We start from the raw sequence: 13,548 nt of genomic DNA on the forward strand, positions 1-13,548 counted from the left end.
GAGGTTAATGCAGCAGAATGTTCTGTTTTTCTCTTTACTAAACTGATTGAATGGATATTTGTACCTAGTAGGCAACTGCAACTTACCACAGGTGAGAGAACTTACACACACTCACCTACCTCCAACCAAATTAATTATAATTCAGAATCATTTAGTCCAGGACACATTTTACTTTGAAGTGACACATCTCAATATCTGTAAAAAAATAAAAAATAAATGTAGGTGCAGTTGTAAATCAAACGTGAACACTGTTTTCAACATCAACTTATTTGAGCAGAAATGGGGAATTGTGCAAATGCGTGTGATATCAATTAGAAGCAGGAATCTATTAGTCAGTTTATTAAAACACAAATGTAACAGGGATTACCAAAAAACTATATTTGGCTGAAATTAACATTGACACGCTTAAATGAAAAATATACTCCATAGGAAGTGAATTGAGTCACAAAATTAACATCTTCAACAATTTTATTTTATCCTACTCTTAACCCCTTCCTCCCTCTTTCCTTTACAGTGCTGTGAGGTCACAAGTATCTCCCTCACCGGAGTTTTCCCCTGTTCGCTCTTCTTCACCACCCTCCTTCCTTCCATCAGTCCTCTCTCCTTTCATGTTATACTGGCCTCCCTCGCTCACACTCTTCCTCTTCACCGCCTCCTTTTTCTCATCATCCTCTAGGTTCTTGGCTCTCTCGCTGAGGTCAATCCCGTCTAAACTGGAGTAGTCGTCTGAGGAATCTCCTTCATCCTGTCCCCCTCTCGCTCCTGCAGCAGCCTCTCCATCTCCACTCTTCCCCCCCTCTCCCTCCTCCTCGTCCCCCTCCACCACTCTCTTCCCGGGCCAGAGGCTGAGCCCCAGCCAATCCTCCAGGCTTCTAACCCTGCCCCTCATGCTCTCCCTGACGCCCAATAACAGCCGAGGGGCGGAGCTATCCTGGCCTGAGTGGCGGCTGTTCCACTTGTAGAAGCAGAGCACGGTAATCGCTAGGAGAAGAATGATGACCAGGACCACGATGAACCCCGTATTTAACAGAGCAGGTGAGGGTTTATTACGGGATGGAGTGGTTGAGGTGCTGGGGGAGGTCTTGGGAAGAGATGTAGGGATTGTCTGTTTAGTGAGTGGGGGGGGTGTGGTCTTTTCAGTCTGCTGGGTTGTGTTTCCTGAAGTTGCAGATGTCTGACTCTCTGTGGATGTGGGTGTACCATTCGGGGGGGCTATTGTCATGCCAGAATGATTACCATGCACTCCTCTGTCATGCTTCTCAGGTGTGGATTGGTCAGTGGAGTTCCTGGTATCATTTAAAAGTCCACCTCTCGCGCTCGTCTTTTCAGTTTGTGTGTCCTCGTTGAAAGTTCCGTTAGAGGCAGGCGTGGCTTCATGGACGAAGATCAAGAGGACCAGAGAGAGCATGCTCAGCGCCATGGTGATATTGGCCTTCATTGTGACTGAGAGAGACAGAGAGAAATGGAGGATAAGGTGATGTCAGCCTAACATGGTGGGTGATAGGAAGAAATGTAACACAGGCCTAAATGACTCATGAGGTGGAGAATGAGAACAAGAAACAGAACACCAAAGTAGGTTACAACGTATTTGCTGTTTTAAGTGTACAATAAAAGGGACTTAATATTTATGTTAAGATTTATTTCATGCATCGGAAACACAAAGGTGTGCTCGCATGCACACGCACGCATGCACCGACACACAGGAAATGGCGGTGTGCTCCAGAAGCTGTTGTTAACAGGAACTAAAGGCTGCTTTTGCGGCTGAGCCACCTGTCCTGCATCCTCCCTCGTTTTGCAAACTGAACCACCATTTGACAACGCATGCAACTAGCAGAAGAAGGTCCATGAGATGAAAAAGAGAGAGAACGCCCAGTCTAAACATTCACATTACTATCGCAGATTCAAAATGGCTGAATTTTCCCTTAAGAAAGCAAAAACACTAAGTAACCGAAGATTTAGACCACTGCAAAGCCTTTAACCTTCTCTACATTCCTGAACAAAGGCACACACAGAAGAGGTCAATAACCACTGTATGGCCAATTTACTCTCTTTCATTCAATTCAAGTAATAAAGCAGAACTATAGACCATATAACCTCATCTGTTCTGGCAGTATAATCTCTGTGGTGCTTCAATTGCTGAGCTGTGTTGTGGTAACCAGGCCCAGCCCACAGATAACTATTAGAATCCAACGCTCAAACCAACATGAATTTCTAAAACAGACAACTGATTGTGTCTGTGCATGTTTCCAACTGATAAAACAAAGTTGGATTGGATTAGAATGACTATGTCCATCCTCAGGAGTCTAAATCCTTCTCGAACACAACCAAAACCGTGCTAAATTTGCTTGGTCAATTCTCAACCGTGAAAAAACGGAAATCAAGAACATCAATGGAAATATTAAGTCCTGCTTAAATAGGAAGTGGAATACAGGATGAGAAAAGAATAAATGAAGTGTGGTCACATAATGTGCCACCCCAAACACTGTCATGTTCAGATAGCCTAGTGGAAAGGTTGCTGGATCAAATCCCCAAGCTGTTAGGTGAAAATTTGTTCTGCCCCTGAACAAGGCAGTTAACCCACTGTTCCCGGTAGGCTGTCATTGTAAATGAGAATTTGTTCTGAACTGACTTCCCTGTGTTAAATAACGTTTTTTTTAAATGTTTTTGAAGTGGTGGAGTCGAGAGGGGTTGGGGTCGAAAGGTGTGGACATCGGGAGGAGATGTAGAAATGGACAACAGAGAAAAGGAGAGGATGGAGAGATTGGAGGAAAGGATCAACGACAAAAGGGCCAGAGAAAGACGGTCAGAGTGAGCAGAAAGCATCAAACATGACAGAGAAAACAAAGGCTCATCAAATGAATAAACATGACATGAAATCAAAGTGTTCAACTCACCTGATCAATGTGATCGATCGGTTCTGAAGTTGACAGAGAAACACAACTGAATGAATGAGACGGAGAGAAAAGATTGAAAGAGCGGGGGCTCTTGCAGATATGTATGAAAATCGGTTAGAGAGAGGGAGAGAGAGAGAGAGAGTAAAGAACAGAACAGAACAGGGAGGGAAGGAAGGAAGGTGGGTGGGGGTAAAACACGGTGAGACAGACGTTTGTGAGGCTGCAGAGGAGAGTGAGAGATGGTTCAAATAAATCACAAAAGAATCTGTGATAAAAATACTATCAGAGAGAGAGACAAAATGTGTATGATTTGAATGTTGTTTTATCAGCCAGGTGAAAAGATGGTGGGGAAAATAAGTGGGTGAACTGACCCTAGATTATTGGTTTGATTAAAAAAAGATGATTGGTATAATTCAGTGGTGTAAAGTACTTAAGTACAAATACTTTATAGTACTACTTGAGTAATTTTGGGGGTATCTTTACTTTACATTTTTGATTACTTTTACTTAATTCCTAAAGAAAATGATATTCTTTGTACTCCATACATGTTCCCTGAAACCCAAAAGTACTCGTTACATGCTGCCTCTGGTAAGGCAGACTCACAAAAGACAAATGCATCGTTTGTAATTGATGTCTTCTTAGTGTTGGAGTGTGCCCCTGGCTGTCTTTACATAATAAAAAAAAATGAAAAGGGTGCCGTCTGCTTTGCTTAGAGTTTTTCTCAATTGCTAAAACACTAAAACCCATTGGCTGAACAAAGTTCTCAGTTGCCTGGACTCATTTAGCTTATGATGCAGTCTGTCGTCAATACCTTAAACCATTTCACATGGTAAAACACAATTTGCAGATCTCACTTAGACTTTTCAGCAAAACTAACCACATTCTCATTCTCAAAACACATTCTGCACTCGAATGCACATGTCACCCATACTGGTAAACACAAGTGGAAACAGTCAAATACAAATAGAGAACACATGTCATTGATTGAACACAACCACTCAATTGATTTAACCCGTTTCAAATATAAGCCAGTTCAGCAAACAGGTTGTTGAAGGTGGGAAGGAGAATGTCTGAGAATGCATAGAATAAACAAAGTGAGAGGATGAGTGTCGTACCATACAAACGCTCCACACCGCGTGGCCGCGGCCACCCTAATCTGGTGGTCCCAGCGCGCACGACCCACGTGGAGTTCCAGGTCTCCGGTAGCCTCTGGAACTGCTGATCTGCGGTCAACAAGGCAGAGTTCATCTCAGCCTATGCCTCCCTCCAGTCCCTCGACTTCTTGGCACTGACGGAAACATGGATCACCACAGACAACACTGCTACTCCTACTGCTCTCTCTTCGTCCGCCCACGTGTTCTCGCACACCCCGAGAGCTTCTGGTCAGCGGGGTGGTGGCACCGGGATCCTCATCTCTCCCAAGTGGTCATTCTCTCTTTCTCCCCTTACCCATCTGTCTATCGCCTCCTTTGAATTCCATGCTGTCACAGTTACCAGCCCTTTCAAGCTTAACATCCTTATCATTTATCGCCCTCCAGGTTCCCTCGGAGAGTTCATCAATGAGCTTGATGCCTTGATGAGCTCCTTTCCTGAGGACGGCTCACCTCTCACAGTTCTGGGCGACTTTAACCTCCCCACGTCTACCTTTTGACTCATTCCTCTCTGCCTCCTTCTTTCCACTCCTCTCCTCTTTTGACCTCACCCTCTCACCTCCCCCCCTACTCACAAGGCAGGCAATACGCTCGACCTCATCTTTACTAGATGCTGTTCTTCCACTAACCTCATTGCAACTCCCCTCCAAGTCTCCGACCACTACCTTGTATCCTTTTCCCTCTCGCTCTCATCCAACACCTCCCACACTGCCCCTACTCGGATGGTATCGCGCCGTCCCAACCTTCGCTCTCTCTCCCCCGCTACTCTCTCCTCTTCCATCCTATCATCTCTTCCCTCTGCTCAAACCTTCTCCAACCTATCTCCTGATTCTGCCTCCTCAACCCTCCTCTCCTCCCTCTCTGCATCCTTCGACTCTCTATGTCCCCTATCCTCCAGGCCGGCTCGGTCCTCCCCTCCCGCTCCGTGGCTCGATGACTCATTGCGAGCTCACAGAACAGGGCTCCGGGCAGCCGAGAGGAAATGGAGGAAAACTCGCCTCCCTGCGGACCTGGCATCCTTTCACTCCCTCCTCTCTACATTTTCCTCCTCTGTCTCTGCTGATAAAGCCACTTTCTACCACGCTAAATTCCAAGCATCTGCCTCTAACCCTAGGAAGCTCTTTGCCACCTTCTCCTCCCTCCTGAATCCTCCCCCCCCCCCCTCCTCCCTCTCTGCAGATGACTTCGTCAACCATTTTGAAAAGAAGGTCGACGACATCCGATCCTCGTTTGCTAAGTCAAACGACACCGCTGGTTCTGCTCACACTGCCCTACCCTGTGCTCTGACCTCTTTCTCCCCTCTCTCTCCAGATGAAATCTCGCGTCTTGTGACGGCCGGCCGCCCAACAACCTGCCCGCTTGACCCTATCCCCTCCTCTCTTCTCCAGACCATTTCCGGAGACCTTCTCCCTTACCTCACCTCGCTCATCAACTCATCCCTGACCGCTGGCTACGTCCCTTCCGTCTTCAAGAGAGCGAGAGTTGCACCCCTTCTGAAAAAACCTACACTCGATCCCTCCGATGTCAACAATTACAGACCAGTATCCCTTCTTTCTTTTCTCTCCAAAACTCTTGAACGTGCCGTCCTTGGCCAGCTCTCCCGCTATCTCTCTCTGAATGACCTTCTTGATCCAAATCAGTCAGGTTTCAAGACTAGTCATTCAACTGAGACTGCTCTCCTCTGTATCACGGAGGCGCTCCGCACTGCTAAAGCTAACTCTCTCTCCTCTGCTCTCATCCTTCTAGATCTATCGGCTGCCTTCGATACTGTGAACCATCAGATCCTCCTCTCCACCCTCTCCGAGTTGGGCATCTCCGGCGCGGCCCACGGAGGATCTGATGGTTCACAGTATCGAAGGCAGCCGATAGATCTAGAAGGATGAGAGCAGAGGAGAGAGAGTTAGCTTTAGCAGTGCGGAGCGCCTCCGTGATACAGAGGAGAGCAGATTGCGTCCTACCTGACAGGTCGCTCCTACCAGGTGGCATGGCGAGAATCTGTCTCCTCACCATGCGCTCTCACCACTGGTGTCCCCCAGGGCTCTGTTCTAGGCCCTCTCCTATTCTCGCTATACACCAAGTCACTTGGCTCTGTCATAACCTCACATGGTCTCTCCTATCATTGCTATGCAGACGACACACAATTCATCTTCTCCTTTCCCCCTTCTGATGACCAGGTGGCGAATTGCATCTCTGCATGTCTGGCAGACATATCAGTGTGGATGACGGATCACCACCTCAAGCTGAACCTCGGCAAGACGGAGCTGCTCTTCCTCCCGGGGAAGGACTGCCCGTTCCATGATCTCGCCATCACGGTTGACAACTCCATTGTGTCCTCCTCCCAGAGCGCTAAGAACCTTGGCGTGATCCTGGACAACACCCTGTCGTTCTCAACCAACATCAAGGCGGTGGCCCGTTCCTGTAGGTTCATGCTCTACAACATCCGCAGAGTACGACCCTGCCTCACACAGGAAGCGGCGCAGGTCCTAATCCAGGCACTTGTCATCTCCCGTCTGGATTACTGCAACTCGCTGTTGGCTGGGCTCCCTGCCTGTGCCATTAAACCCCTTCAACTCATCCAGAACGCCGCAGCCCGTCTGGTGTTCAACCTTCCCAAGTTCTCTCACGTCACCCCGCTCCTCCGTTCTCTCCACTGGCTTCCAGTTGAAGCTCGCATCCGCTACAAGACCATGGTGCTTGCCTACGGAGCTGTGAGGGGAACGGCACCTCAGTACCTCCAGGCTCTGATCAGGCCCTACACCCAAACAAGGGCACTGCGTTCATCCACCTCTGGCCTGCTCGCCTCCCTACCACTGAGGAAGTACAGCTCCCGCTCAGCCCAGTCAAAACTGTTCGCTGCTCTGGCCCCCCAATGGTGGAACAAACTCCCTCACGACGCCAGGACAGCGGAGTCAATCACCACCTTCCGGAGACACCTGAAACCCCACCTCTTTAAGGAATACCTAGGATAGGATAAGTAATCCCTCTCACCCCCCCTTTAAGATTTAGATGCACTATTGTAAGTGACTGTTCCACTGGATGTCATAAGGTGAATGCACCAATTTGTAAGTCGCTCTGGATAAGAGCGTCTGCTAAATGACTTAAATGTAAATGAGTGCGTGGGTGAAGAGGAGGAGGAGGGCAAGAAAGAGGAAGAGGAAGACGGAGTGGAAATATTTGATGGAATTTGAGCAACAGTTATAGACCACGTTCTTGTCCATGGACTGACAATGAGGGGAGCAGGACTTAGAGTGCAACCCAATTTGAGCTGATTTTCGGTGTCCACCATAGTAAGGACATTCAGATAAGAGAACAGGTACAGTATACTACTGTATTTTTGTAATTACAAATTTACTGTACTACACTATATGCAGCTGTTTCAATAGACATTTGTAAAGTTAATCACTGTATGTATTGTACTGCATGAATATGTTTTGTAACTGCACAACTACGTTTTGTAGAATTGCAATGCTGCCACATGCAGGTGGAAGGACAGCTATATTCACTCGGGAGCATGAGGCCGTTATAGTTGGCATGGTCCTTCAAGATAATGCAATACGACTCAGAGAAATCCAGGAATGAGTGATACGAGAGAACACACACTTCCAGGGAATCGACAGTGTGAGCATTTCCACAATTGACCGTGTCCTCCATCGTAACAGGATGCGAATGAAACAAGTATACAGAGTACCTTTTGAGCGCAACTCGCCAAGAATGAAAGAACTGTGAGCTCAGTATGTACAAGTAAGTGTACATTCAGAAACATTTACTGTAATTCAGATTGTCTACAGTACTAACACATACTATGTGAATGACATTACTCTTCAGTACATACAATGTATGTGAATCAGAAGCCTAATTGTACTTTACAGTATAACACTGTCTCTGTACGACTTACAAAAAACAACATACAGTATATTGTATTTCTACACAGATATTATTTGACTTGGATTCCTTGGACAGACCCCATGAGTTCATCTTTGTCGATGAAGCAGGCTTCAATCTAACAAAGAGGAGAAGGAGAGGCTGAAACATGATTGAACAGTGGGCCATTGTTGAAGTCCCTGGTCAACGAGGTGGCAATGTCACAATCTGTGCTGCTATCAGCAACCATGGTGTTCTACATCACCATGTTACACTCGGGCCATATACAGTGGGGCAAAAAAGTATTTAGTCAGCCACCAATTGTGCAAGTTCTCCCACTTAAAAAGATGAGAGAGGCCTGTAATGTTCATCATAGGTACACTTCAACTATGACAGACAAAATGAGAAATCACATTGTAGGATTTTTAATGAATTTATTTGCAAATTATGGTGGAAAATAAGTATTTGGTCACCTACAAACAAGCAAGATTTCTGGCTCTCACAGACCTGTAACTTCTTCTTTAAGAGGCTCCTCTGTCCTCCACTCGTTACCTGTATTAATGGCACCTGTTTGAACTTGCTATCAGTATAAAAGACACCTCTCCACAACCTCAAACAGTCACACTCCAAACTCCACTATGGCCAAGTCCAAAGAGCTGTCAAAGGACACCAGAAACAAAATTGTAGACCTGCACCAGGCTGGGAAGACTGAATCTGCAATAGGTAAGCAGCTTGGTTTGAAGAAATCAACTGTGGGAGCAATTATTAGGAAATGGAAGACATACAAGACTACTGATAATATCCCTCGATCTGGGGCTCCACGCAAGATCTCACCCCGTGGGGTCAAAATGATCACAAGAACGGTGAGCAAAAATCCCAGAACCACACGGGGGGACCTAGTGAATGACCTGCAGAGAGCTGGGACCAAAGTAACAAAGCCTACCATCAGCAAGGGCATTGAAGATAAAACGTGGCTGGGACTTTCAGCATGACAATGATCCCAAACACACCGCCCGGGCAACGAAGGAGTGGCTTCGTAAGAAGCATTTCAAGGTCCTGGAGTGGCCTAGCCAGTCTCCAGATCTCAACCCCATAGAAAATCTTTGGAGGGAGTTGAAAGTCCGTGTTGCCCAGCAACAGCCCCAAAACAACACTGCTCTAGAGGAGATATGCATGGAGGAATGGGCCAAAATACCAGCAACAGTGTGTGAAAACCTTGTGAAGACTTATAGAAAACGTTTGACCTCTGTCATTGCCAACAAAGGGTATATAACAAAGTATTGATAAACTTTTGTAGGTGACCAAATACTTATTTTCCACCATAATTTGCAAATAAATTCATTAAAAATCATACAATGTGATTTTCTGGATTTCTTTTCTCATTTTTTTCTCTTTCTTTTGTCTGTCATAGTTGAAGTGTACCTATGATGAAAATTACAGGCCTCTCATCTTTTTAAGTGGGAGAACTTGCACAATAGGTGGCTGACTAACTACTTTTTTGCCCCACTGTAACACCCAGCACCTTCTAAGATTTATTGCCAATCTAAGAGATATTTTATTTGAGCAGCAGGTTCAAGAGCAGCAGGGTCAAGAGCTAAATGAGAATCCCATTACCACCTATGTGATAGTGTGGGACAATGTCAGTTTCCACCGAGCTGCTCAGGTAAGGGAATGGTTTAAAATCAATGGGCAGTTTATGAACTTGTACCTCCCTCCATACTCACCTTTCCTGAATCCGATTGAGGAGTGTTTCTCCTATTGGAGATAGAAAGTGTATGATAGACAACCCTACACCAGAGTAAATCTGCTACAAGCCATGGATTTAGCCTGTGGTGATATAGGTGAGGAATCATGTCAGGGCTGGATACGGCACACAAGAGGCTGCTTCCCCGGTTGCCTCAGGAGGGACAATATTGCTTGTGATGTCGACGAAGTGCTCTGGCCTGACCCATCCCAAAGACAAGAAGAAGCACATTGATCACATGTTTACTCCTTTGATTTTTGTCCCTTTCAGTATTGTATACTGTAGTACAGTGCATTGTAGGCTGCATACTGTACAATGGACAAATTGTATGGCCCTGAACATTGTGCTTTCCATTTATTAACAGTACTGACTGCTCAATAGATTGTGACTGGTTGCAGGTGTAACGGATGTGAAACGGCTAACTTAGTTAGCGGTGTGCACTAAATAGCGTTTCAATCGGTTACGTCACTTGCTCTGAGACCTTGAAGTAGTAGTTCCCCTTGCTCTGCAAGGGCCGTGGCGTTTGTGGAGCGATGGGTAACGAGGGTGACTGTTGTCGTTGTGCGCAGAAGGTCCCTGGTTCGCGCCCGGGTATGGGCGAGGGGACGGTTTAAAATTATACTGTCACATTGATGCTGTTGACCCGGATTACTGGTTGCTGCGGAAAGAGGAGGAAGGTCAAAAGGGGGGGTGAGTGTAACGGATGTGAAACGGCTAGCTTACATTTACATTTAAGTCATTTAGCAGACGCTCTTATCCAGAGCGACTTACAAATTGGTGCATTCACCTTATGACATCCAGTGGGACAGTCACTTAACAATAGTGCATCTAAAACTTAGGGGGGGTGGGGTGAGAGGGATTACTTATCCTATCCTAGGTATTCCTTAAAGAGGTGGGGTTTCAGGTGTCTCCGGAAGGTGGTGATTGACTCCGCTGTCCTGGCGTCGTGAGGGAGTTTGTTCCACCATTGGGGGGGCCAGGGCAGCGAACAGTTTTGACTGGGCTGAGCGGGAGCTGTACTTCCTCAGTGGTAGGGAGGCGAGCAGGCCAGAGGTGGATGAACGCAGTGCCCTTGTTTGGGTGTAGGGCCTGATCAGAGCCTGGAGGTACTGAGGTGCCGTTCCCCTCACAGCTCCGTAGGCAAGCACCATGGTCTTGTAGCGGATGCGAGCTTCAACTGGAAGCCAGTGGAGAGAACGGAGGAGCGGGGTGACGTGAGAGAACTTGGAAAGGTTGAACACCAGACGGGCTGCGGCGTTCTGGATGAGTTGAAGGGGTTTAATGGCACAGGCAGGGAGCCCAGCCAACAGCGAGTTGCAGTAATCCAGACGGGAGATGACAAGTGCCTGGATTAGGACCTGCGCCGCTTCCTGTGTGAGGCAGGGTCGTACTCTGCGGATGTTGTAGAGCATGAACCTACAGGAACGGGCCACCGCCTTGATGTTGGTTGAGAACGACAGGGTGTTGTCCAGGATCACGCCAAGGTTCTTGGCGCTCTGGGAGGAGGACACAATGGAGTTGTCAACCGTGATGGCGAGATCATGGAACGGGCAGTCCTTCCCCGGGAGGAAGAGCAGCTCCGTCTTGCCGAGGTTCAGCTTGAGGTGGTGATCCGTCATCCACACTGATATGTCTGCCAGACATGCAGAGATGCGATTCGCCACCTGGTCATCAGAAGGGGGAAAGGAGAAGATTAATTGTGTGTCATCTGCATAGCAATGATAAGAGAGACCATGTGAGGTTATGACAGAGCCAAGTGACTTGGTGTATAGCGAGAATAGGAGAGGGCCAAGAACAGAGCCCTGGGGGACACCAGTGGTGAGAGCGCGTGGTGAGGAGACAGATTCTCGCCACGCCACCTGGTAGGAGCGACCTGTCAGGTAGGACGCAATCCAAGCGTGGGCCGCGCCGGAGATGCCCAACTCGGAGAGGGTGGAGAGGAGGATCTGATGGTTCACAGTATCGAAGGCAGCCGATAGATCTAGAAGGATGAGAGCAGAGGAGAGAGAGTTAGCTTTAGCAGTGCGGAGCGCCTCCGTGATACAGAGGAGAGCAGTCTCAGTTGAATGACTAGTCTTGAAACCTGACTGATTTGGATCAAGAAGGTCATTCAGAGAGAGATAGCGGGAGAGCTGGCCAAGGACGGCACGTTCAAGAGTTTTGGAGAGAAAACAAAGAAGGGATACTGGTCTGTAATTGTTGACATCGGAGGGATCGAGTGTAGGTTTTTTCAGAAGGGGTGCAACTCTCGCTCTCTTGAAGACGGAAGGGACGTAGCCAGCGGTCAGGGATGAGTTGATGAGCGAGGTGAGGTAAGGGAGAAGGTCTCCGGAAATGGTCTGGAGAAGAGAGGAGGGGATAGGGTCAAGCGGGCAGGTTGTTGGGCGGCCGGCCGTCACAAGACGCGAGATTTCATCTGGAGAGAGAGGGGAGAAAGAGGTCAGAGCACAGGGTAGGGCAGTGTGAGCAGAACCAGCGGTGTCGTTTGACTTAGCAAACGAGGATCGGATGTCGTCGACCTTCTTTTCAAAATGGTTGACGAAGTCATCTGCAGAGAGGGAGGAGGGGGGGGGGGGGGCGGAGGATTCAGGAGGGAGGAGAAGGTGGCAAAGAGCTTCCTAGGGTTAGAGGCAGATGCTTGGAATTTAGCGTGGTAGAAAGTGGCTTTAGCAGCAGAGACAGAGGAGGAAAATGTAGAGAGGAGGGAGTGAAAGGATGCCAGGTCCGCAGGGAGGCGAGTTTTCCTCCATTTCCGCTCGGCTGCCCGGAGCCCTGTTCTGTGAGCTCGCAATGAGCTATTTAGCGGTGTGCGCTAAATAGCGTTTCAATCGGTTACGTCACTTGCTCTGAGACCTTGAAGTAGTAGTTCCCCTTGCTCTGCAAGGGCCGCGGCTTTTGTGGAGCGATGGGTAACGATGCTTCGTGGGTGACTGTTGTCGTTGTGTGCAGAAGGTCCCTGGTTCGCGCCCGGGTATGGGCGAGGGGACGGTTTAAAAGTATACTGTTACACAGGTTCATATCAACAAAGAACAAGAATTACAGTATCACAGAGACAAAGGAGAGATGAGATGCAGGGTACAGTACTGTAAAAATAGGGGTAATTTCTGATCAATTTTGAGCTACTATGATAAAGCATGTTTTCGTTCATCAAAAGACAATGACGGAAAAATATGAATTTTTTTTTTGATTGAAAATGCACTTCTCCCTGAGAATTGTATGTTTTGAACAATGTGTTTTCTATTTTTCGGGGTATTGTTTACTGACTGCTTGAGAGTGTATATCATTTTGATCACTTTGTTTATGATTTGAGAGCAGTGTTTGATTTTGAACACAGGTAAAACTGTTTTGAGGCGAACGTTTCATTTTGCGAGGGGAGTCAAGAGGTTATGCAAATAAGTGCTTGAAGATGAGGTTTTGTGGTTAATGTTTTCAGGAAATGGAGCAAGGGTTCAGAAATGGTGTTTTAGCAATTGAGAAAAACTGTAATATAAGGAATTTGGAATGATTTTGACACTTAAGTATATTTTAGGAATTCCATTTACTTTTGATAGTTAAGTATATTTAGAACCAAATACTTTTAGACTTTTACTCAAGTAGTATTTTACTGGGTGGCTTTCACTTTTACTTGAGTAACTTCCTATTATTAAAGGTATCTGTACGTTTACTCAAGTATGACAATTGGGTACTTTTTCCACCACTGTTTCATTTCCGAATGGGATCTTTGACCTTGTGGTGGCGAGAGGAGAGTGAGTGTGAAGATCATTCACTGTTTTGTTATGACACAATGGGAAATGTGACGCACAGCTAAGTGAATTATAAATGCTATAATAGGACAGTACATGTTCAACGTTTCTGACAAGAGAAAAAGCAGTGAACAGTTGTTTCACTGCTCATTGCT

At 47.0% G+C, this 13,548-nt stretch overlaps 1 protein-coding gene across 1 annotated transcript; it reads right to left on the reverse strand.

The window, feature by feature from the left end:
• Nucleotides 1-324: 324 nt before the first annotated feature.
• LOC124012144 lies at nt 325-3,041 on the reverse strand. The gene is made up of 2 exons (XM_046325607.1): nt 2,895-3,041; nt 325-1,443 (listed from the first exon to the last, which is right to left on the reverse strand). Exon 2 carries the CDS (start codon nt 1,436-1,438, stop codon nt 509-511), a length of 930 nt encoding a protein of 309 aa, XP_046181563.1. The 5' UTR covers nt 1,439-1,443; nt 2,895-3,041; the 3' UTR covers nt 325-508.
• Nucleotides 3,042-13,548: the final 10,507 nt, after the last annotated feature.

The sequence above is a fragment of the Oncorhynchus gorbuscha genome, linkage group LG24, assembly GCF_021184085.1.
Source record: "Oncorhynchus gorbuscha isolate QuinsamMale2020 ecotype Even-year linkage group LG24, OgorEven_v1.0, whole genome shotgun sequence".
Lineage (NCBI taxonomy): Eukaryota > Metazoa > Chordata > Actinopteri > Salmoniformes > Salmonidae > Oncorhynchus > Oncorhynchus gorbuscha.